Source organism: Carcharodon carcharias, chromosome 10 (assembly GCF_017639515.1).
Source record: "Carcharodon carcharias isolate sCarCar2 chromosome 10, sCarCar2.pri, whole genome shotgun sequence".
Taxonomy (NCBI): Eukaryota; Metazoa; Chordata; class Chondrichthyes; order Lamniformes; family Lamnidae; genus Carcharodon; species Carcharodon carcharias.
The window spans coordinates 119,694,047-119,720,122 of NC_054476.1; the positions used below are offsets into that span (position 1 = coordinate 119,694,047).

Consider the following 26,076-nt stretch of genomic DNA (forward strand, 5'->3'; position numbering starts at 1 on the left):
GTTCGAGTCCAAGAAAGAGTTGAAATATAAGCTGCTTTAAGGTGTGTTGGGGGGTGCGGAGAGAGAGAAGTGGAGTGGGGGGGGTGTGGTTGTAGGGACAAACAAGCAGTGATAGAAGCAGATCATCAAAAGATGTCAACAACAATAGAACAAAAGAACACATAGGTGTTAAAGTTGGTGATATTATCTAAACGAATGTGCTAATTAAGAATGGATGGTAGGGCACTCAAGGTATAGCTCTAGTGGGGGTGGGGAGAGCATAAAAGATTTTAAGATATTTAAAAATAATGGAAATAGGTGGGAAAAGAAAAATCTATATAATTTATTGGAAAAAAAAAGGAAGGGGGAAACAGAAAGGGGGTGGGGATGGGGGAGGGAGCTCACGACCTAAAGTTGTTGAATTCAATATTCAGTCCGGAAGGCTGTAAAGTGCCTAGTCGGAAGATGAGGTGTTCCTCCAATTTGCCAACGCAAACCAGATGTGGGTGATCGCACCTTGTATACATCCATCCATTTGGAGTGGGAGTTGATAAATAAGAGGAATATTATGCCCAAAAAATGTCCCATGTAGTCAATGTGGAGGTGGACTCATGACCTTTCTGGCCATTCCCAAGGATGCAGTGGAGCAGAATGAGGAATTTTTGCACCTGTTGGCACTGCAGCGAGTTCTTGACCATGTTTTTGATTTCAGTGTCCATCCCTGGCCATCATAAGTAGCGGAGCGCCAACATCTTCATTCTGGACATGCTGGGGTGAGCGCTATGCAATTCTATCAATAATGGCTGTCTTCCCCTTGACTCTCACTTGTGATAATATGATGCCATCCTGGCAGGTGAGCTCGTAACTCCTGTTAAAATAGGGCTTCATTTTATCAGACTTTGGCTCGTAAGACCATTCCTGCAAGACTTGTTCCCTGACGTGAGACAAAACTGGACTGTGGTTGTCCCTGATCTGTTTGGCATTCACCGATGATGAATTCAGAAAATTTAATAACAAGACAAGTTCTTGAGGGATGGAGACATTCACATTGCTGTCCTTTTAGAGGTAATTGGCTCAGCATGTTGGCATTGGCAATCTGGCTTCCTGGCCAGCAGATAAGAGTATATTCATAAGCAGCTAGAATCAGCGCCTGCCTTTGGATGCGGGCTGAGTTGATTGGGGGTATTGCCTTATCTTCCCCAAACAGGCCTCATAGTGGCTTGTGATCAGATACAATGATGAAGTGGTGGCCATGGATGTATTGGTGGAACTTCTTAATGCCAAAAATGATGGATAAGCCTCCTTTCTCTATTTGTGAGTATCTTCGCTCCGCTTCAGAGTGTTCTTGAAATGAAGCCAATGGGCTGTTTGGAGCCATCTGTCATCCGGTGGGAGAGTACCTGCCCCTGCTCAATAAGGGGATGCATCACATGTTAAAATCAATTGTTTCTTTCGGTTGAAATGTACCAGTTGGGCCAATGAACATAGTAACTGCTTTACTGCTGTAAAAGCCCGTTGTTTTGGGGCTTGCCAAGTCCACCAGTGGTTTTTCTTAAGTAACCCGTATAATGGAGCCAGCACTGTCGACAAATTTGGGAGAAGACAACCGTAGTAGTTAACCATTCCCAAGAAGGACTTTAGTTCTGTGGCATTTTGTGGAGCTGGTGCCTCAGGAAAGGCTCTCTCCTTGTCTTCTACTGGGTGAAGGCCCTGTGAGTCGACCTTATGACCTCACTTCTTTTGCTTGGAAAATACATTTTTCCTTTTTCAAGCGTACTCCAGCTTGTGAGAAATGCTTCAATACCTTTCCCAAGTTAGCCAGGTGTTCTTCATCAGTGTCATGAAGAGATATTAATGTCTATAATGTTAATGGAAATTATTTTTAAAATGGAGTTGTAGTAGGTTCCTTGTCTATTTATGTGTTTGACTGTGTGTGTCTTAATTGGATTAAAGCCAGCTAGTCTGGGTGCTTTGATGTATAGTAGTTTGAGATGTTAATTAGGTAAATAGTAAGGAAGTTAAAAGGTGAAGTGTACATTTGCATTTGTTGAATAAAGCATTCAAGAGTGGGAATAAAATCTTGCACCTACGTGGGAGACGCCAAGCAATGTGTTTATATTACTAATAAAATTAGTGGGATAGAAATGTTATTGTTAGAAGATGTGAAGTTAAAAGCCTAGGATACCTTGGAAAATTTACATTCAAAAGGGAAGCTAGGTATAAAGAGGGAAAGGAGATTGTGTGTAAGGGAGAGGCATTTAAGTTCTAACCGGCCTGTAAACCTCCAACTGTGTCTGCAAATGAACCAAATTGCAAGGAACCTCATTTTGAATTTATAAGGTGTCTTTGCCTGGTGTCTATTTAAAGCCTATGGGTTACTGTTGCCTTGGTGGAAATTACCTGGGAGTGATTAATTTGGGAATTTGTTCAAATGTTATTGTGGTAGTAGTTTGTAGACATTTGTGTGTTTAATTTGTTGTAAATTAATAAATGTTTAATTTAGTTTTATCAAAAAAAACTTTTGAGACTCGGTGGTCTTATTCCTGAATTCAGACTGCATCTCAACCATATCAATGGAAAATATAACTCATGACAGTTGTTTCAAGTTTTCCTCTGCAATTTAAATAACCCTGCCTTTACCAACTGCTGTGTCATAATAATCAGTTAGTCCTTTTAATAGGACATCATTGAGATAAACCACCGCATGGAGTAGACCGTGCAGCAAATTTTCTATAGTCCGTTGGAAAATGGCACAAGATGCTGAGACTCTGGAGGATAACCTGATATACTGGTATAAACCCCTATGTGTGTTTATAGTCACAAAATCCTGAGAGGCCTTTTCTAGCTCGACCTGCTGGTAAGCGTGGCTCATGTTGAGTTTCATATATGTGGTTTCCCCTGTCAGCTTGGAGTACAATTCAACAATTTTTGGTATAGGATGCCTATCAAGTCTGGATAACTTATTAACTGTCAACTTGTAATCCCCGCATATTCGTACAATCTGGTCAGGCTTTAGAACTGGAACTAAGGGTGCTGCCCATTCGGGAAATTGTACAGGTTGTAAGACTCCCAACCTTACCAGCCGGTATAATTTAATATCCACCTTCTCTCGTAATGCATAGGGGACTGGCCCTGCCTTCAAATATCTGGGGGTTTCTCAGGGATTCACATCGATTTTAGCTTGCAGTCCCTGAATCTTCCCAAACTCTTCCCTGAATACAGGGCATATTTCTGTAATAATTTTTGCAGATCTTTCATTCTGAGTTGTAAAATCTCAGTCCACTCCAATTTCATTTCCTTAGGCTAGTTCTGAACAAGTAGAGTTGAATCCTCCCCTGCTACCACTATCAGGGGTAGGTTAGTAGACTGGCCTCCATATTGTACTAGAACCTTGCATATATCTTTCAATCGTATGTTTTTGCCAGTATATGTCTTTAGTGTGGCATCTGAGTTTTCCAGCTTTAGTGAGTGGCCTCCTCCATTCAGATACTTAAACGTGTGTTCTCCTATGTCGGCCATGTATCCACCTCCATTCGAAGGGATTTTCTGTTGACTTCTACTGTCATGTAGATTGGCTCTGTTTTACACATTTTTAAGTTGTGTAGCGAGTAAATATCTGACTTTGTTTCTTCTGGCTCCTCCATTATATAAATTTCACGACTTCTGCTTTCTTGTTTGAACTTTGGCCTCAATCTTTCTTTACAATATCGCGTAATGTGCCCATAGCGATGGCAGTAGGAGCATTTGGTTCTTTAAATTGTCAATCGTTTGTAGGCTGTCTGGTTCCAATTCTGCTATAATGAGTGTGAATTTATCCATTAAACTATTGCTTTTTGCTGGTCTGTTCATGGCACTGTTTCCCATCCTTCCACGGAACCCTGCATTTCTGTGCCATTACTAGTGGAGAACGGTGCTGTTTTGTGCTCCCTGGATTTGTTCTGAGTCCCTGACCACGTTTTCCATTGCAAGTGCCAACTACACAGCTTTGCTAAAATCCAAATTTGTCTCTGACAGCAACCTTTTTTTGAATGGTGTCTTCGTTAATCCCACACCCTAATCAGTCTTTTAACATGTCATTAATCGACGTCCCAAACTCACGGTGCTCTGACAATTGTTTTAAGGCTGCTACGTAGCAAGTGCCTGTCTGTCTGGGGGCGTGACACCTTGAATTGAATTTAAAACACTGCGTTGTTACCGAGTCTTTCAGTTGGAAATGGCTTGTCACAAGGTTCCTCAACTAATCAAAGCTCTTGGAATCTGGGGTGATGGGCACCATTAGACTACAAATTAGGCCGCATGTTTTACTGCCACATGTCTTCTCCCCCAATATGTCATTAGCCAAAAAGAAAAGCACAAGGCATTCAATATAATGTGACCAGTCATCGGTAGCCTGGTCAAACGGTTCAATGCGGCCAAGTTGTGGCATATTGGAGGGCAATAACTTCGATGACTATGGTGATGGTTTGCAATTGTAATGCACTTACGATCGGCCTGCAGACATGGCTAATTCTCTACAGTTGAGTTTTCACGGCTTTCCTCGGAGTCATTGACTGGTGGTGTTTTGCTTCATCACCAGTTGTTAGGTTTTAACTATGGGTCACTTTGCTCGTGAACCGGTTGCATGCTTATCTGTCAGCAGGCAAGACAATATATTACAATATATGGCAGATGTAGAGACCAATATGAAATGAAGCACATACTATTTTTTTTTTTTACACAGACAACAGAGTATTAACATGATGTGTGCTTCTCCAGCCAGACTATACTCCAGGCTAATATTAACATGGTAGCCCATGCTATGCAGCTATTGTGTCTTACAGTCACATGGTCAATCTCTCAGTCTCTTAAAGGTGATTAATCTCCAATTACCACAATATATAAATTTTGTTTGGAACCCAAAATGTGCGAAATTGACTTCACTCCTATTGCAGAGTAAACCTCACGCTTTTTGGACAATGTTTACTATAAAATTAAAATGGCTTTCTGCCAATGTGATTTATAGATATTTTTATTTAATCATCTAATTTCATCATATTTTGCCAGTAGTAATGAAAGAATCAATGGTCCTGACAAAGGAACAAGTGATGTGAAGTTTATTTTATTTTCAAATAAAGCAAGGCAATACATTAGCAACGATTAAAATTAGTACATTTACAGACATTTTTGATAGCATTAGATTAGCTCATAGGTTTTTGAAATGGATACCTTGAACTCGATGAGATCACCATGGCCATTGGATTCATGTCCATCTGCAGCCCGACCTGCCCCATGCAGAAAGTCCAGTGTCAGAAGGAAGCTGCATTCTACAGATTTTTTAATATACACAAAAACACAGTTTGTTCTTTTTATTGTTAGTTGTCTGGTCTGTCTAAAATTGGACAAGGATCTTCCAGATGCTGTTGCTAGAAGTTCAGGAGTTTATTTACATTTTACATTTCTTCTCTGCAGCAGTGTCCCCACTCCCTCATGTCATCAACTGCTCTTAGAGAGCCACAAGCTGATGGTGTGCCAAAAACAATCAGGAGTTGATCCATGGCTAAGGAGGAGGAGGACCTGGGGAATATGGAAGTTTGGGAATGAAGTTGGGAAATAGGGAAGGAGACTGGGGATCAGCAGAAAGAGGGGGAATCCGGGAAATGATAGCTGGTGAAACACGGATACCAGGGAATGAAGCTCAGGTGGAGAAAGAGAGAGAGACTGACAGAGACTGGGCAATGAGGATGGGGATCAGCAGAAAAGACATCCAATGAGGATGGAAGACTAGTGAGAGAGGGATTGAGGATCAGGAATGGCAGAGAATGAGAAGGATTCAGGGGGACTGGGGCTTGGGCAGGGAAGAGAGGGAGCCTGGGGTTGACGCTTAGGTGGGATATGGAGACAACAAAATGGGAAATGGGCTGGGCATGGAGACCAGTATTCTCTGCAGAGCCAGAAGCAGCAGCAATGTCATGAGTGAGATTGGAGTAGCCAATAAAGGAATGAAAGTAGCCCGGGACTTTACCGTGTGTTAACAGTGAAAGATTGTTTCCAGTGGTGGATGTATGTGGAGCAGAATATAGACCAAAAGACGCAAGGAGGGAATTGGAGGGTTCCTGTATTGAGGGTTTATTGAGGCAGACTAGAAAATTAATTTTTAAAAGAATGGGATAAATGTTTGAAAAGGAGGACTAATGAAATGATTGAGGCAATCATTACAGAAGATAGCACCAGCTCTTGAGGCATTGAATGGCCTCCTATTATATCATGAAATCCCTCCTTAATGAGTCTGAGGTGAGTTTAGGTCAATGTGCCTCAAGAGCAGTGCCTGAAATACTAGGCCCCTTTGGTTTAGTTTAGGGCTTTCTTAATCAACCAGCCTTGAAGTGTAAAGTCCAGCACAGATTAGCTGTCCAAGGCTCCCAGTTCAGAGTTGTCACATTCACATAAGAATCAGAGTTTAAATTCAAACCAAAGTCTTAAGGAGCTACAGAAATTGATGCAATAACATTTGAATGTCACGTGAGCAGATGCCATAGGATCACGATCAAACCTCCAAGTATACCTTTAATCAGAATCAACAATCATATGCTTCTTATTGGTTGAGCACAGTACAACAGTAGCTCTGGAAACTGGTTGTACCAACAGCGTCTATACAGAACACTAACACAGAAAAAATGCACAAGTATTTTTTTTAATTAGAAATCTTTCTTGGACTGCAAGCTGATTTCACATAGGTGGTAATGAGATTAAACCAGCAAATAATTTAAAAGCTACAAATGCTAGGAATCTGAAAAGCAAAGAAAATGTGAAAATGCAAGTTAATCTTCTGTAAGAGTAAGGTTATGACATGTCATGTATGTATCTTTCTTCAGAACCCAATTAACATCAGGCACTTGATAACTTGATTGATCTGCTCTGCATTTCTAGCAGTTCTTTTTTTAAATGAAACTTCATAAAAAACCTTTTAAATAGACCTTGTTTATATTTAAAGTTTTCTAGAATGATGTTGAGCATCTAAGAACACTACAGCATTTTCCTAGGAGGAGATAAGGAAACCAATTCATCCAAGCCAACTCACAAGGAAGAGGTAGTCTAAATTCTGGAAACATTGTTATCTACCAACATTTAGACTTAAAGTCTGGCTATCAAACTCTGTTATTTTGTCAGCTATCCAAGGAGTTTAACCCTAATTTAGATCAAACTTATTCATCTAACTGTAAATTTATTACCAAGCAGCTAATGTTGAAAAATTGCAAAAATGAGTTTTATAACCTCATGTTGTCTTTAGCAGATTTCTCAACTAACATGTTGAGAGAAGGGAGCTCATTGGCCTACTCCTTTTCAAAGGTGAGTTTGAGCACAGGATGGAACCCATTAAGGTGTGTAAGTAAATTCTTACATGCAGCTGTATATTCAAATATTTTTTAAAAAGGCATCATCTACATATTGGAAATACGCAAGGGGTAGGAGGTTAGGGGTCATTCTGTTGAAGATTTGATCTGTGGAAACTGACAAAAATGTTAGAGAGAGCTGGACCTAGATTGGAGACCATGGCAAGACCATTTATTTAGGCACTGTTATGGCAGGTGGATGGTAAATGCCAAGCTGCTCAAAGCCCAGTGGGAAACTTGAAGCAACTGATCTCAACTATTTGCAATTTGTATTTATTTTGAGATGCGGGCCTTGAATTCAGTAAAAAGGCCACCGAGGCTTAGAGGTTCTTTAAAAAACTAAATTAAACATTTATTGATAAAAGAAAAGATCGTAAGCCAATACATATGTCTACAAATTACTGCTATGATAACTCCTAGCTCCCCTAATTAATCTAACTCCCAGTTACACCTTCGTTAAGGCAACAGTAAGACACTTAGATATATGGGCAGCAATTTGAGGCTTTTCACACTTGTGTTAGATCTTACATAATGCCTTCCCTTGCACACAGCCTTCTCTCCTTTATACATGTTTGCCCCTTTGAAGGCAAATTCTCATTGTTTCGCTACGTCTTTGGACTTTACCTCTCTGATAATAAAAATCTATCATAGCACCAATTTTACCAGTAAACTTTGGGAAAAATAAACACATTGTTTCTTAACTTCTCCTAGCTCAGAGAAACGTTTCATCCCATCTTTTGAATTCAAGCTACTCTGGTTTATATAAAAATGCAAATGTTCCTTTTACACCTCACATTCTAAACCTTCACCCATGTTTACCTATTTAGCTTTTCAAACCTAGCTTCAATTCTTACATCAAAGGCTTCAAACCAGCTGCTTTTAACTCAATTAAGTCCAACACACACATATGTAGACACAGGCTCCACTATTGCTCTACTTTACAATAAATTCCAAAAAGTATTGTGAAAATTATTATATCTTCCTGACAGGCACACAGTTGTCATTAACGCTGAACTCAACTGTGAGAGTTTCTAGATCCACAAGTTCAATGAATTCAGATTCAGACAATGGTGGTGCGTCGATTGCCATGATATAGTGATGTGGTGCAAATGTCTGTGGCTTCCTTGAGCAGTACATTAGTGAATAGGATATCAATGTCAAACAAGCACATGGACACAGCATTACTATTGATATGCAGGTATTGTATAGTCTTTGGGAAGGTGAAGGAATCCTTCACCATGTACGTGGAAAATTCACTCTGAACTGGTTGAAGCAGCTTGTTCAATCATTTGGCCAATTCATGTTGTGCAGAACCAGTCATAGGTAATTCAGGGTGTAAAGGGATATCACTCTTGTGTGTCTTGGGAAGCCGATACATATGTAGGCGCAGTGAACCATGAGGATGCATCCTATCATATACACCACCAGGCAGCCCATTACTCTTACACAAGTCTAACAAATATTTTTGTAACTTGTTCTTGAACAGCTAATGGCTACCCCAATCAGATTATTGCTTGCTGTATATTGTGCAAACTCATGAATGGGTCTGGAAAGTGCCCAGTCTATCTCAGATTACTCTGGAAGGGTAAGATGTCTTGAAAATTTAAGTGAAGGATGAAGCTTGCTGTTTCGCACTGCTATTATGCAGCAACAACACAAGCGGTATTTTGCATTCACAGAGGCTGCCATCAATACGAAAAGGTATTCTGCCTATCAAGCAAATGAGTTTCAATGCTGGTGTGATGCCAGGTATGTAAGCCATACATCTCGGCAGCAGGCGGATCAAACAGCAAGTCCCTTTGGCTGTTTGATACAGAGTGTGGAACTCATTCAACTAGCTTGTACTTGCAAAGCTCAGAACATAGGGCTCAAGTAGATGTGATTCTGCAATGTGGCAGCACTTACTTAACAATCCCTAGTGTGCTAAGAATTATAGTAAAAACCAATTCAAGATAATTAGTTGGCCTCACATTGGAGCTCACTTACACTTGCTAGAAGGCAGACATATTTATGTGCAGGATCCTGTTCTTTGTAAATAAAGAAAACATGTCCAGGCATCCTCCCTTTCTCAATTAAACAAAAACTTGCGGGACAATGTTTCCATGGGGTATTCCCTATGGCAACGCCTTGACCAGTGTTGACTTACCTGGTTTGAATTTAAACAAAAGCTTGGGGGATACCTGTTGTCTGGTGCATTCTCCATGGTAACATCTCAACCAGAGTCCACTTGCCAACCAATCAGCACCCTTTTCTCATGCAGTATAAATTATTCCCTCCTTTGAAATTTGAAATTTTTGTATTCTGTCCTGATGAGTGCAAGACCAAAAGCTTTGAAAGCATGTCTCTTTTCACAGCAATGCTCAAACCTCTAAGCCTTGGTGACCTTTTTACTGAATTCAAAACCCACATCTCAAAATAAATATAAATTGCAAATAGTTGTGGTGGCTGCTTCAAGTTTCCTTCTGGATTTGAGCACTGTGGCATTTACCATCCACCTGCCATAACAAAATTGGGGCTCATCTGGGATATATTTGAAATTCCTTGAATGATTTGGAGTTGGTGAATCTGAAGGTTATGAGAATGCAAAGCATTTTGAATTCAGGAGTTGGTGTGAGGGAATTTTAAAGTGTTGAGACTGCAAAAATGACTGTACCCATGACTAAAACTTTTTTGGAAGTAGAAGGGGAGATGTTTAAATTTGGACAAGTTCTTCCAAAGTTTGAGAAAAAAGATGTTGAAGCATTCTTTATTTAATTTGAGAATATAGCTAGCCAGATGAAATGGCCAGAGGAAAACAGGTCATTGTTGTTACAATCCAGGTTGATGAGTAGAGCACAAAATTTATGCTTCACTGTCAGAAGAAATGTCAGTGAACTACGATGTAGTAAAAAAAAGGCTATTTTGAATGTATATGAGTTAGTTCCTGAGGCATACAGGCAGAAATTTAGGAATACAAGAAAACGGCCTGGGCAAACTTATATTGAGTTTGAGAGAGTAAAATAAAGTAAATATAACTGGTGGATACAGGCATTAAAGATAGAGACAACATGTGCAGCTCTTAGAAGTAATTCTTTTGGAAGAATTTAAAGATTCAATTCCTTCGGTAGTGAGAGCTCATGTGGAGGAACAGAGGGTTGATTCTATAAGACAAGGAACAGAGATAGCTGATGATTATGAGTTAGTTCATAGAACTAAACCTTTCTCTCATCACCCTTTTAATTCAGTAAAGGATTGAAAGTGGAAAGGTGAAAGGAAGGTGGGTAGTCAGGGAAAAGAAAGTGTAGGTGGAAATTTGTAGGATGTCTTTTCTCAGAATAAAAAGGAAGGTGCTAAGGGTAGAAGTAACATTCGAAAATTGAGGTATTTTCATTATAATGAAGTTGGACACATGAAGTCAGTGTGTTGGAAATTGCAGGGACAATCTGTTAGGATTACTAGGGTACAGTAAAGTTCTGGAAGTAGAAGTACTGTGGGTCCTGAGGTCCAGGCACAGGAAAACCAATGGTTTGTGTACAGGCAAAACAGGAAGAATCAGTGATAGGTAAAGAAGTGGGAATGTGTTCACAATTTACCCAAGAGAATTGAGGAGCAGGTTGCAGAAATGTTTAAAGATTTTATATATGAAGGGAAAGTCTTTCCACGTGTACAGGAATAGGTAAATATGTTAACATCTTAAGAGACACAGGGGCTAGTTAATCCTTACTGTTGTGGGATAGTGACATTTGTTGTTCAGAGAGAGTATTGCAGGAACAGGTGATAAGTGGGGTCCATAGAGATGCTAAACCTATTATGTTGTGGAAAGTAAATTTAAAGAGTAAGTGGAAAACAGGTGAGGTGATTGTTGGAGTAGTGGAAAAATTTCCCATTGCAGGGGTTCAATTTATTTTGAGTAATGATATAGCTGGGTCCCAGATGTTGGTGATGGTAGTTGAGTAGCCTGTAGAAATATTTTCAATAGAAGTGTTGCAGGGAGAGCATCCTGGATTGTTTCCAGATAGTGTGATAACAAGATCATAGGCTCATAGGTTGAAACAAGAAGAACAGGAAGTTCAAAGGCAGAGAAAAGGGGTGGAACTCCTATTAGCTAGCACTGTGTTTGATAACTTTGTTCAGAAGAAAGATTGGAGAATGCAGCTGAGGTGTTTAACTCAAGGCAGTTGGTAGAGTTACAGAAAAAAGGATATGAAAGTAAAACAGTTATATCAAACAGCTCACTCAGAAACAGAAGCAATATTCCAGAATGTTATTACCTTAATGGTAATGTTTTAATGAGAACATGCTGGCCATATCAAATTTCAGCAAATGAAACTGGTGGGAGGTGCATCAGATTGTAATTTGGATATAGAAATCAGATTCTGAGATTTGCTCATCAAAGTGCAATGGGAGATATTTCAGAATTAGAAAGATACAGGCAAAAATACAAAAACATTTTTATTGACCTGGATTGCATAGGGATGTAGTTAAATTCTGTAGAACATGTCACACATGTCAGGAAACAGGGAAACCACAAGCAGTGATTGAGCCAGCGTATTTAATTCCACATGCAGCATTTGAAGAACCTTTTACCGGGGTCATGATTGTGTAGGACCCCTACCCAAGGCTAAAGGTGGAAATCAGTACTTACTTACCATAATGGATGTGTCTATAAGTTTCCTGAAGCAATACTTTTGAGAAATATTACAACAAAGAAAATTGTGGAAGAGTTAACTAAAGTATTTCACAAGATATGGTTTACCTAAGGAAATACAATCAGATTAGGGTTCCAATATCATGTCACAGCTGTTTAAGGAAGTAATGAACAGTTTGGGGATAAAGCAATTTAAGTCAACAGCTTACCATCCTGAGTCACAAGCAGCTTTGGAAAGATGGCATCAAACTTTAAAAACTATGATGAGGGTGTCCAGTCAAGATTATTCACAGGATTGGGCTGGGGGAATTCCATTCATTATTTGCCATTAGGGATGCTTCTAATACATTGACTGGTTTTAGTCATTCTGAACTAATTTATGGTCATGAGGTAAGGGCACCACTGAAATTGATTCATGAGAAATTGGTGGGTCAAAATTCAGAAACTACTCTCCTGAATTATGTATAAAACTTGAAAGAGAGATTGGACAGAGCAGGTGTGTTAGCTGGGGAACATTTAAAGATATCACAGCAAGCGATGAAAGTGAAGGCAGACAGGAAAGCTACAGCTCGTAGTTTTGTTGCTGGGGATAAAGTGTTAGTTCTGCTACCAGTACTGGGTAACTCACTAAAAGCAAGGTTTAGTTGGCCTTACAGGACTGAAAAGAAGCTGAGTGTAGTAAATTATTTAATAAATACTCCAGATGGAAGAAAGCAGAGGGTGTGTCATGTAAATATGCTTAAAAAGTACTTTGACAGGGAAGAGGACGAAAAGAGGTATTAGTCGTGGTAGACAGTGAAAAAGAGATTGAAATGCAGGATCCTGAAATTGATTTTCCTCCAATCAAATTGGATAATGGGGGATAATTGGAAATGTAAACATAATATTGATTTACCTTCCAGACAAGTGTCAAAGTGATTTGGCGAAGCTATTGCAGTCACACAAAGCTATTTGTGGAAATAAGTTGGGGAGGACAAATTTAGCTATACATGATGTATGTGTAGAAGTTTCACCTTCAATAAGGCAACATCCTTATAGATTAAATCCAGCAAAGTTATCACAAATACAGAAAGAAATTGAATTCATGCTTCAAAATGTTAACATTGAGTCTAGTTGTAGTAACTGGAGTTCGCCTATTGTGCTGGTACCAAAACTGGATGGAACATTGAAAAGTGAATGCGGTGATAAAAGCAGATTAATTTCCTATATCACAGTTGGAAGATTGCACTGAGAAAGTGGGACAAAGTTTAACAAAGATTGACTTGTTAAAAAGATATTGGTAGCGTTATTGGAGACAGCAAAGGAGATATCGGCTTTTGTGATGCCAGATGGTCCATATCAGTTTAAAATCATGCTGTATGGTATGAAAAATGCACCTGCAACATTTCAAACACTGAGAAGCAAAGTAATTGCAGGTCTGAACAATTGTGCTGTTTATATTGATGACTTGATAGTTTTTGGCAGACTTGGGTGGAGCATTTACTGCATTTGGAAGAATTCTTTTGTCACTTACAAGAAGTCAATTTGGTGATGAACTTGGCTAAAAGTGAATTTGCAAAAGCGCAAGTTATCTAGGCCATCACAGAATCACAGAAAAACAGTGCAGAAGAGGCCCTTCGGCCCATCAAGTCTGCACCGACACGTAAAGAACACCTGAGCTACCTACCTAATCCCTTTTACCAGCACTTGGGCAATAGCCTTGAATGTTATGACATGCCATGTGCTCATCCAGGTACTTTTTAAAAGGATGTGAGGCAACCCGCCTCCACCACCCTCCCAGGCAGTGCATTCCAGACTGTCACCACCCTTAGGGTAAAAAGTTTTTTCCTCACATCTCCCTTAAACCTCCTGCCCCTCATCTTGAACTTATGTCCCCTTGTGACTGACCCTTCAACTAAGGGGAACAGCTGCACCCTATCCACCCTGTCCATGCCCCACCAAACCTTGTACACTTCAATCAGGTTACCCCTCAGTCTTCTCTGCTCCAACAAAAACAACCCAGGTCTATCCAACCTCTCTTCATAACTTAAATGTTTCATCCCAGGCAACATCCTGGTGAATCTCCTCTGCACCCCCTCCAGTGCAATCACATCCTTCCTATAATGTGGTGACCAGAACTGCACACAGTATTCCAGTTGTGGCCTCACCAAGGTTTTATACAACTCCAACATGACCTCCCTACTTTTGTAATCTATGCTTCAATTGGTAAAGGCAAGTGTCCCATATGCCTTTTTCACCACCCCACTAACATGCCCCTCCGCCTTCAGAGATCTATGGACACACATGCCAAGGACCCTTTGTTCCTCAGAACTTTCTAGTATCATGCTGTTTTATTGAATATTTCCTTGTCAAATTACTCCTTCCAAAGTATATCATCTCACACATTTCAGGGTTAAATTCCATCTGCCCATATGACCATCCCATCTATATCTTCCTGTAGCCCAAGACACCCAACCTCACTGTTAACCACTCAGCCAAACTTTGTGTCATCCGCAAACTTACTAATCCTACCCCCCACATAGACATCTATGTTGTTTATATAAATAACAAATAATAGGGGACCGAGCACAGATCCCTGTGGTACGCCACTGGAAACTGGCTTCCAATCACTAAAGCATCCTTCTGTCATCACCCCCCCGTCTCCTACAACTAAGCCAATTTTGAATCCACCTTATCAAATTACCCTGTATCCCATGGGCATTTGTCTTCTTTATAAGTCTCCCATGTGGGACCTTGTCAAAGGCTTTGCTGAAGTCCATATAAACTACATCAACTGCACTACGCTCATCTACACACCTGGTCACCTCCTCAAAAAATTCAATCAAATTTATTAGGCATGATCTCCCTCTGACAAAGCTATGCTGACTATCCCTGATCAAGCCTTGCCTCTCCGAATGGAGATAGATTCCCTCCTTCCGAATTTTCTCCAATAGTTTCCCTACCACTGACGTGAGACTCCCAGGCTTACTTCTACAACCCTTCTTAAATAGTGGAACCACATTAGCTGTTCTCCAGTCCTCTGGCATCTCTCCCGTGGCCAGAGAGGAATTAAAAATTTGGGTCAGAGCCCCTGAGATCTCCTCCCTTGCCTCCCTCAGCAGTCTGGGACACAAATCATCTGGACCTGGAGATTTGTCCACTTTTAAGCCTGCCAACACTTCCAATATATTGTCACGCCCTATATCAATTTGCTTAAGAACCTCGCAGTCTCTTTCCCCGAGTTCAATACCTTCATCCTCATTCTCTTGGGTGAAGACGGATGTGAAGTATTCATTCAACACTCTAGCGATGTCATCTGGCTCCACCCATAGATTGCCCCCTTGGTCCCTTATGGGCCCTACTCTTTCCCTGGTTATCTTCTTCCCATTGATAAACTTATAGAATATCTTGGGATTTTCCCTTTTACCAGCCAGAGCTTTCTCATATCCCCTCTTTGCTCTTCTAATTACTTTCTTAAGCTCCAACCTGCGCTTTCTGTACTCCACTAATGCCTTCGTTGATTTGCTTCCCTTCTACCTGCTAAAAGCCTCTTTTCCTTCTCATCATAACCTGAATGTCTCTGGTGATCCATGGTTCTCTGGGCTTGTTACTCCTTATCACCCTAGAGGGAACATGATGAGCCTGTACCCTCCCCATTTCCTTTTTGAACGCCCCCCACTGCTCCTCTGTAGATTACCCCACAAGTAGCTGGTCCCAGTCTACCTTGGCCAGATCGTGCCTTATTTTACTAAAATCTACTCTCCCCCAATCCAAAACATTTTTTTGTAACTTGTCTATTTCTTTGTCCATAACAAACTTAAACTGTTCCATAACAAAAACAGAATTACCTGGAAAAACTCAGCAGGTCTGGCAGCATCGGCGGAGAAGGGTTGACGTTTCGAGTCCACTAATTGTTTTTAAACTGTACCATGTTGGACATGGTAAGGTGACTCCAAGAGGTGTGAAAGTCAAGGTTATTGTGGATTTCCTACAACAAAACAAAAAGTTTTGAGATTTCTGGGCATGAGTGGATTTTACCAGAAATTTGCAGCACATTTTAGTAGTACAATTTCTCCATTGACTGAACAATTAAAAACGAACAAGAAGTTTCAATGGACACAGGAGTGTCAGAAGCAATTGAGTTTTGATAGTACCCAATTACACCAAACAATTTAAGTTGGCCATTGATGCAAATGATGTTGGCATTGGGGCTGTATTGTTACAGAATGACGCTGGAATTGAATAACCGATAGGGCATTTTTCATGAAGGTTGAATGTACAACAGAGAAGGGATTCAATGGTTGAAATGGAAACGTTGGGTTTGGTGTTAGCGTTGCAGCATTTTCAGATTTATGTTGTAAACAATTCGTCATAAACAATTGTTTACACAGACGACAATCCTTTAAAGATTCTGGACAAATTTCTAGACAGAAGTGCAAGGCTATTCAGTTGGAGTTTATTATTGCAACCATTTAATCTACAGATTATACATATGGCTGGACAAGAAAATCTGATTGCAGATGCATTGTCAAGAGTTTGAAACTTAAAGGGAAAATTGGACATTTAAAACCTGGATACTGAATTGGAATGATGTCTGTTGATATGAAGGATTTCTATTTGTGTGTGTAATAATGCATCTGGTAATGTAACAGTGTAAGTACATATAAATATAGGAGGTAGTATAAGGTGGGTTGATAAAATGAAGCCATCTTTTTAAATTATTGCTTTAAATCTATACCCCCCTGGTTATTGACCTAACAGAAATAGGTCCTTCATATTCACTATCTAGGCCCCCAACTCTATACATCACCACTAAATCTGGACCTCTGTTCCAAACAAACTCAGCCTACCCAATCTTTCCTTACAGCTAAAATTCTCTGTTCCTGGCAACATCTGTGAATCTCTTCTGTACTCTCTAGTAGTCACATCTTTCCTGTAATGCAGTGACCAGAACTGTCCACAGTTCACTAGCTGCCAGCAAGTTTTATACAGTTTTAGCATATCCCAACCCACGTTCTTTCCTTTTAATGACTGAGAAATAGAGTAAAAGTATCCCATATGCCTTCTTGACCACCTCATCTACTTGTGCTGCTAGTTTCAGGGATCTGTAAATGTGCACTCTGCCTCTACACTTTACAGAATGCTACCATTTATTGTGTACTCCTTGCCTTATTTGTCCCTCCCAAAGGCATTATATCACACTCCTCTGGAGTGAATTCCATTTGCCACTTTTCTGCCCACCTGACCAGTCCACTGATATCTTCCTGCAGTTGTAGCTTTCTTCATCACGATCAACCACAAAGCCAATTTTCATATCTGCAAAATTCATGCTAACAATCCAAATTGGTTGATACAATTCAGCATGTCAAATTTAGACATGAAATTATGCATGAAAAATTCACAAGCATGTATCAGCTGGTACATAATAAAGATGAAGGATTAATCTGGATCACTGAATTTTACTGGCAGGCTATGGATCCCAGTGTAAAATTAGTGCTAAGAGCAAACTTGCTTTATATTGCATAGTTATAGCACGCTCTGTAGCTGAGCCATTCAACAATTTATATTGGACAACATAGATGTAGTCAAGAGCCAGAGACAATTTGCATATAATAGGATCCTAGAACCAGCAATAAGATACATTACCATCATGGTATCTGAGTCTCCTGTTCACTAAATAGTGCAATAATTTTTTTTTACATCCACATAAGTAGGACTTTGGATTCAACTTCTATCTGAAAGACTGCTGATAATCAACCTGTTTGGCTACACCATGAACGCACCTTCCATGGCCATCAAGTCCTGAGGCACTTGAACCCAGAGCCTCTGGCCCAGAAATAAGGACACTACCACTATGCCACAAGACTGCTGCTATACTGATCTATAGTTCTAGCAATACAGATACATTTAGCATTCACCATTCTGGAGCAGTTTTTGCAGCCCTGCAGCAGCTCAGCTCTCCTTTGATGGCTCACCTGCCTAACTTTGCATCTTTTGACAATGTTAGCATGTATATTTCAAATAATTGTCTATTTGGGAGGAATTACAAGTGGTTTCAAACAATTTCAACTTAATAACCACAACAGATGCTGCTAGAGATTCTAAACCAGCACATTATAAAATGCTTCATTCATATCCCAACATAATTAGCATTAAAACTATAAAGGTTTTGCTGCAGTGGACCTGTAAAAAAAAAAGCTTAATTTATCCTGTGTTGTTACTAGAGTGTATGCTGTAAAAACAATGTTTCGTACTTATCTGAAGCTACTAAATCTTTCTTACTGTACAAATTTTATTTTATTTTGTAGAGAGGAAGTATTACAGTTGAAACAAATCTGAAGTTGGTTTGCAGAGAGCTTGGAAAATAGTTTTAAAAGGCAGGAATATAATTTCAAGCAGTCATTAAAATGCAGCACCCAATACTGTAAAAAAAAACAAGAAAACAACTTTAACAAAAAACTGGAATGGATTAGTGTTCATTAAGTGGAAAAAAAAAACGTTGGAGATCTAGTAAATTCATTAACCCAGCTGGGCAATGGATAAGGTGAGGTTTTTCAAAGCCAGTGTGTTAAATTTGAACAATGGAAATTATAAAGAAAGAGGGGCATTGGGAAAACACATTAAAAGGTATGAGAGTACATTGGCAATGGAAAGTTTTTAAAGAATTATTACAATTTAGAGCAACTATACATTCTTTCACGGCACAAAAAACCAAGAGTCAGTCAACCGTAGCCAACAAAGGAAGTTACGGTAAAAGCAAAAAACTGCAGATGCTGGAAATCCAAAACAGAAACAAAAATACCTGGAAAAACTCAGCAGGTCTGACATCATCTGCGGAGAGGAACACAGTTAACGATGAGTCCGTATGACTAGGAAAGGAAGTTAAGATTGTGTAAGATTTAAAAAGGCCCATGGCGTTGCCAGAAATAGGAGTAGACCGGAGGTTTGGGAGGATTTTAGAATACAGCAAATGACGACAAAAAAAAACTGATAAAGGGGGAATAGAATAGGAATGAAAATGAGCATAAAACATGAAAATGGACTGGGAAAGCTTCTAAGGGTATGTAAAAAGCAAATGTTTGGCTAAGACAAATGAGAGTCCATTACAGGCAGCATCAAGAGAATTTATAAAGGGAAATAGAGAAATGGCAGAGAAGCTAAATGATTACTTTACCTATTTCACAGAGGAAGATACAAGAAATCTCCCAGAATGAGAGTTCCAAGGGACTAGGGAGAATGAGGAATTGAAGGAAATTAGTATTAAAAATGTTGTATTGGGCAAATTAATGGGACTGGAAGGTTAAGTCCCTGGGACCTAATATCCTGTTTCCCAGTGTTGAAAAGGGTAGCTATGGGGATAGTGGACGCATTGTTGACCATCTTCCAAAATTCTACAGATTTGGGAATGGTTCCTGCAGATTGGAAGGTAGCAAATGTCACCCTATTATTTGAGAGGGACAGAGAAAACAGGGAATTAGAGACCTGTTAGCCTTACATCAATAGTGAAAATGCTAGAAACTAAAGAATATATAGACACTTGGATAATAATGATCCAATTAGGCATAGTCAACATGGACTTATAAATGGAAGTCATGTTTGACAAACCAGTTGGAGTTTTTCTTGAGAATTTTACTAACAGAATTGATAAATGGGAGTCGGTGGACATAGCATACTTGGATTTTCAGAAAGCTTTTGATAAGTCCCCCACAGGAGGTTTGTTAGCAAAATTGAAACACTTGGGATAGGAGCAAGTTTACTAGCATGGTTTAAGGATTGGCTAACAAGCAGAAAACAGTAGGAATAAGGGTCATTCTCACATTGGCTAGCAATGAATAGTGGGGTACTGCAAGAAGCAGTACTTGGGCCCCAGCTGCTTATACTATGTGATTTGGATCTGGGGACCAAAATGTAATATTTCCAAGTTTGCGGATGACAAAGCTAGGTAGCAATGTGCGTCATAAGGAAGATGCAAAGCAGCTTCAAGAGGATTTGAACAGACCTAGTGAGTGGGCAAGAATATGGCAGATGGAATATATTGTGGAAAAATGTGAGGTTATCCACTTTGGTAGGAAGAACAGGTGGTGAGAGATTTGAAAGTGTAAACATACAAAGGGGCTTTGGTGTCATCAGTAAGTTACTGAAGGCCAAGATGTAGATGCAGCAGGCAACTAGGAAGGCTAATTCGAGTACACAGGTAGTGAAATCTTGCTTCAATTGTGCAGAACCTTGGTTAGGCCATACCTGGAGTACTGTGCGCAGTTTTGAAACCTTATCTTAGGAAGAATACTTCTGCCATATAGGAGTGCAATGAAGGTTCACCAGACTTGTTCCTGGAATAGCTGGACTATCCTATGAAGAGAGTTTGGAGAAGTCAGGCCTGTATTCTCTAGAGTTTCAAAGAATGAGAGATGATTTCATCAAAACCCTCAAAATACTTAAAGGGATAGACAGGGTATTCCCCTGGTTGTGGAGTCTAGAACTAGGGGACAAAATTTTAAAATAAGGGGATTGTGAATCTTTGGTGTTCTCTACCCGAGGGCTCTGAAAGCTCAGTCATTGGGTATGTTTAGAGATTGACATTTCTAAATACCATTGACATAAAGAGATACAGGGATAGTATGGGGAAAAAGGAATTGAAGTGGATGATCAGCCATGACCGTAATGAATGGCAGAGCAAGCGTGATAGCCTACTCCTGATCTTATGTTCTTAAATAAGAACAGAATCCATAAGCAGCAGTTTGTCAACCACAAGAATTAATTTCCACAATCATCCTTGAAAAGATCATAGAGAAATTCCATAATTATTTTATTTCACCCATGCAACGCATCCTCAGCTTCAAAAGTAGTAAGTGGATTTAAAGTTTAAACCAAACCAAAAAGATGAAATTGCTTAATATTCCAAGTATATCCCTTTTTGCTGGTCTGTTCTCAAATCAAAATTAAATGGGAAGTTGAGTGTTTGAGACATGCTTATATCAAAATTAATTTGAGACAATTAGCATAAAACGACAACAATTTGATATGCATATCAATAAATATTCTTTATTTGTAAATTCTGCACATTGCGCTTGTACATATTACATCCAAACATCATTTGAAATGGATGTCTATTGTAAAACCTTAAATCAGAAGTTTCATTTTTCTCTGTACACATTTAATGGTAGGACATCTCTCGTCACTAGACATTTGTATAATTCTCACAGTAAAGAGAAACATTTAGTGAGTGGGAGAGGAGAAGCTTTGTTGAAAAGTATAAAGTAAGCTTTTGCAGACATCTGGCTGAATACTGCATAAGCTTCAAGAAAGCAGATGAGCAAAAATGTGCTCCCCATCACCAGCCTGGGAGAGTGTAGAAAGAAAAATAAAAATAAACCACACCACCAACTGTTCAAGGTAAAATTATGTAACAGGAAACAAAAATCTAAATTTCTTAAGATTGAGAGAGAAGGCGCAGTGGTCATCGAGAGTGTTTGTGTAGAAAAGAAGAGCTTCTGTTTCAAGCTTTGCTAGTTTACACCAGCTGTCGTCAGCCAACCATTGCAGACATTGTAGTCATTGGAGCGACAGTATTTGTTAAATTTCTCCTTCAGGTGCTGCCGGTATTGTTCTCGGTTGATATAGAAAGATTGATTATTTGTCATAAATGCCTGTATTTCATCTTGGGTAATGAAATTCTCCTCCTCAGAAGTACATTCAGATTCTTCCTGAAAAATCAAACCAGCAAATTACAGCAATAATTTATTTACAACACAAGGACTTGTGTACTACAAATCTTGTTAGCCAGCAGACAGCTGCAATATTAAAAAGAATGAGTCCATAACTAAGTCATTGACCTGAAATGCTAACAGTCTCTCTCGCCATAGATGTTGCCTGAACTGCTGAGTATTTACAGCATGTGCTGTTTTTATTTTACAACCATTACCATTTTATTTTGGAACTGTTACTGGGGTTATTCAATGAGAACAATGATGAGTGGATTGTAAGTTCAAAAAATATTTTGAATTTGCAGTCACCAAAAACTGTCCTGTTAGTAACAGAACAAATAACATAGATGTAGAAGTAAGTTTTCCCTCGTGAGATTGCATGAAGTTTAAGGAAATATAAAGGAACCCACACAAAAGGAATTCACTGTCTAAAGTATGAGATATTTTGATGCAACATGGCATTTCATAAATGTTCAGCCTCAAACTCAATATTCACTTCCATAGCTTTTTCTGGTAATTTGTTCCACAAGTCCAAAACTTACAGGTGATAAAGTTCCACCTGACCTCCGTTTACAGCTTCCTATTTTATCTGCTAGTTAAAACTCTTCCGAAAGTGAATTGACATTGAGAAGTTCAAAAGAATCAGATCCTGATTATTCACTTAAAACAGAATTGTTCCAAATAAAGAACTCAATCAAAATAACTAACAGTTAAGAATATTTCACAGGATGCAATTGGGAGGTTTCATTAGATGGAAGGATACTAAAAGCTACTGCTCATTTAACTCATCTATTAAATTGAGCATCTCCACCTTTGTCCACTCTTCATTTCAACATTCAATGGGCAGAATTGTGGAGAAACTATAGACCTCATTTTTCAACTTAATGAGAAAACTACATATTTGTCTGAATTGGCTCTCACTGACTGAACAGTAAGATCCAATTTCAATAATTTGAAAACTTTAAAATATGAATCAAGATAAAGACTACAACTGTAGCAACCAACAGTACTAGCAATGACCCAAAATAGCAATTAGTTTTATTTTAAAAAGTGATGATGGTTTCTGTGTAAGCATTAAGGGATATTGCTGGTAGATGGGGTTGATATATAAAAAAGAACTTGCATTTAATAGAACCTTTCAGGGCCTCTGGAATTTTTTGCTGAATCTAAGACAGCACCTGTGACAACACAGTAATTCTTCAATACTTCACTAAAATGCCAATCTAGGCAAGATGCTCAAATCCTAGAGTGGAATTTGAACCCTGTCTTCAGATTCATGATGAGCCCATTATCACTCAGCCTAGTTGGCAAGTTTGTTGGGACCAATACAGTACCTAACTTTTGGGTTAGAAATACTAAAAAATAAATTTAGTTATGCTTGAAGCACATAGCTGAACAAAATAAAAATCACTTTGTGGCTATTTTGCCTTAGAAGTGCAGAAAAAAATGTGCAAATCACAAGGCATTGGCCTAAAAATCACGAACATTTCTCAGGAGTACGAATGAGAAAACTTCAAGTGCCACTGAATCTAGCATTTTAGTTGATTGTTAGCGTTTCATTTAGCAAAATGTTAGAATTAACTCCATCTAGTCGTGACCCGTTACATCAAAAGAAATGATCAGGTGGACAGATTTGAAAATATTAAAATGCAACTTTAGTGCTGAAGACCCTTGCATCAGAATGAACTATCACACTACCAGTGTCTCCCTTTCTTTCCCAAATTTGAATTATGTAAAGTCACAAAGAAAAAATTGTTCCGATATATCATGTCTAATTGAAACTTGATTAAAATACAGCTCGGCCTGCTGCTATGCAGTGAGCCAATAAATTATTTGCCCTACACCAGCATAATTAAAATCAAATTTAAAATCACAGCCTTTTGGCACCATCCTGTGGCATTTGCGGAAGATTTATAATACCAGGATAACCTCATCTGTGTGAGATAGGTGCTTTGAAGGCTTTTCTAGTATTATTCTTCCTTCAGAGCCTTGCAATGTATGCTGGTTGAAAATACGTAGAAACAACAAATGCAGTTTTGGGCTATACTCACTTATTAAAAAGTGGAAAACTGCATTATCCCAAAATCAATAATGTAGTTTGGCAGAGAGACATATTACATTAGGATTATGTACATTTCCCCAACTCTCTCACCTGGAATATTCAACTATTGAAACTAATTTTGATGTAATACATTTTAAAAGCAAGAGTCAAATTTAATCAATCTTAACTGGTAAGTTGCACTGTTTCTGGTGCAACTTGTTTTGGCAATTTTGGACCAGCCAAAGAATTTTAATTCTCATCTTGGAAGTCAAGAAGATGCTCTCCTCCACTAACAACTTTTAAAACTTCAGTGAATTTCCTAAACTATTTAGGTCAATTTGTTCACTTATGTTGATACTTTCAAGTGGTAGGACTGTAAAAAAAATGTAATTAGTACTTCATTGAAACAGCTCTCTTTGCACTAGTAAGGTGGAAGAATGAATTGTATAGATCTCTTCAGTAAGTTTACAAAGTCTAGAAACAATACATTAGCACAATTCTAAGCTTTCTTCTGAAATATAAAGTGATCTGCTGACCATAAGCTATATTACTATATCTAACTGGATACCAGTTAGTAAAAAATAATTTAACTGTTTAAATATTATGAATTACAACTTCCATACTTACAAGTAGTTCCTTTAAGGTTTTTGTGCCTCTTCCCCAGTCAGGCAGACAGGGTGGTGGAATTTGTGAAGATTGTGAAAAATGCTTTTCTGACAGTATCTGTGCTACCCAAGCTGGCTGCTGGCCACCTTTCTCTAATGAGTTACAGCTATCTTTGGTTTTGTCATGATGTAACTCATTATGAAAAGTGTTACCCAAGTTTTCTTGTCTGCTTAGGTCCATGTTACAATCTCCAGTATTTTCACTCTAAGGAGAAAACATGGAAAAAAATTAGAATTTGAGCCTTTGGACTAAAAATTTGTTAACACTTTTATTTTTGGTCTCATTTAAAATAGAAAACTTGAGACTAAAGCACAATAGGTTCCTAAATCAAAAACATATGTCCAGTCACCTCAGGAAATACATCCAAATCTGAAGGAATGATAACCAAATCCACAGGACACAAGCATGCTTAGGAAGTGTGCTTAGGCATTGCAGTCATTCTCAATGGTCCCCCAAGGATAGGAAAGTTCCAGTAACTTAGAGGGGAAAATATATGCCTAATCTGGTTAAAAATAGAGAATGACTATGTTCATTACAGTTGCAAGAGTTAAAATCCAGGTTTCTAAAAAGATATTGTTCTCAAAACGATTGGAGTATATGCCACAAAAAGTTGCTAACTTTGGAAAATTTAGTTAATTCCACTGAAAGATCCACTTCTGATGGGGAAAGGCAGAGGATGAAATACTTATAGTATTAAATATTTACAGCATTAGTTACATTTTCCAGGCACATCTATGAAATGGCCTAAGACCACCAGAATACTTACATCATCGTCACATTTTACACCTTTGCCTTTCTTCTTTTTCTTCTTGTTTTTGCCTTTTGTGTTCTCTTCAGCAGCATTGGCCCAGCATTCTACACAACTGTCCACACCATCCTCCTCTTTGTCCTCTACACAGTGATGGACACAAGTGTCATCGCCTGACAAACGTGCAAAAACATTATGTTCATATACTCCATTGCAGTTTCATACCAAGCTCAACAAAAAAATTGGGCTGGATGCTGTACGTGAGCAACACTAAAATTCAGAATATACCTTCACATGTACAAAATGTCCTTCAAGTATGCACACTTAGAAAAACATCTGCTGTCAGATTTCCAATCAACCTAGTTTTCATAGCATAATTTTAGAAATCCAATAGCAACTACACAGCACATGTGCTACCACAAAGTAATTTTCATTGCATAACAAAGTTGAAAAAAAACAGATCATGTTTAAACCTGAACAATTGAAATTTTGCCAGTTTAATTCCTATACCAGGGGTTGGCAACCTTTTTATATTTGAAGAGCCCTTCCTTAAAAAAAAAGCCTAGAACTATTGAGAACCACCAAACAAGAACCCAGTATTTCTAAACCAAGTACATGGCAAATTGCATAAATTCAACACTTATTTTATATGCAAATGATGTACTGGTAAAAAGAATCAAAACCACAAATATACCTAACTGTGAATCGTCACTTGTTTTGACTTGACTTTAGATTTTTTCCCCCTTGCATCTAAAAGTATAAGCATGTTCAAGTTTAAATGTGTCAATTTGCATGAATTATGTACATGTATATCAGAAAAGAATGTAAAAAATGGTTAGTCATATTAATTTAATGGAAAGCAGCATGTTTCCACTGAATAGAAAAGTAAAAAGACAAAGGGTAAAAATGCTTTTTTAAAAGCAGATCTTGTAGAAATTGAATATTTTCACTATAATTTTGTC

General features: G+C 38.7%; 1 protein-coding gene across 3 annotated transcripts in view; it reads right to left on the reverse strand.

Annotated features, from left to right (window-relative positions):
- Window positions 1-20,977: 20,977 nt before the first annotated feature.
- The window catches only part of ggnbp2 (gametogenetin binding protein 2), a 58,177-nt gene continuing 53,078 nt past the window's right edge, over window positions 20,978-26,076 (reverse strand). For all 3 annotated transcript variants that reach the window (XM_041197344.1, XM_041197343.1, XM_041197345.1), the window contains 3 exons: window positions 25,133-25,287; window positions 24,328-24,570; window positions 20,978-21,659 (listed from right to left, as the gene is read on the reverse strand). In XM_041197344.1, the coding sequence (XP_041053278.1) occupies window positions 21,462-21,659; window positions 24,328-24,570; window positions 25,133-25,287 (596 nt within the window). In that variant the 3' untranslated portion in view covers window positions 20,978-21,461. The remainder of the gene's footprint in view (window positions 21,660-24,327; window positions 24,571-25,132; window positions 25,288-26,076) is intronic.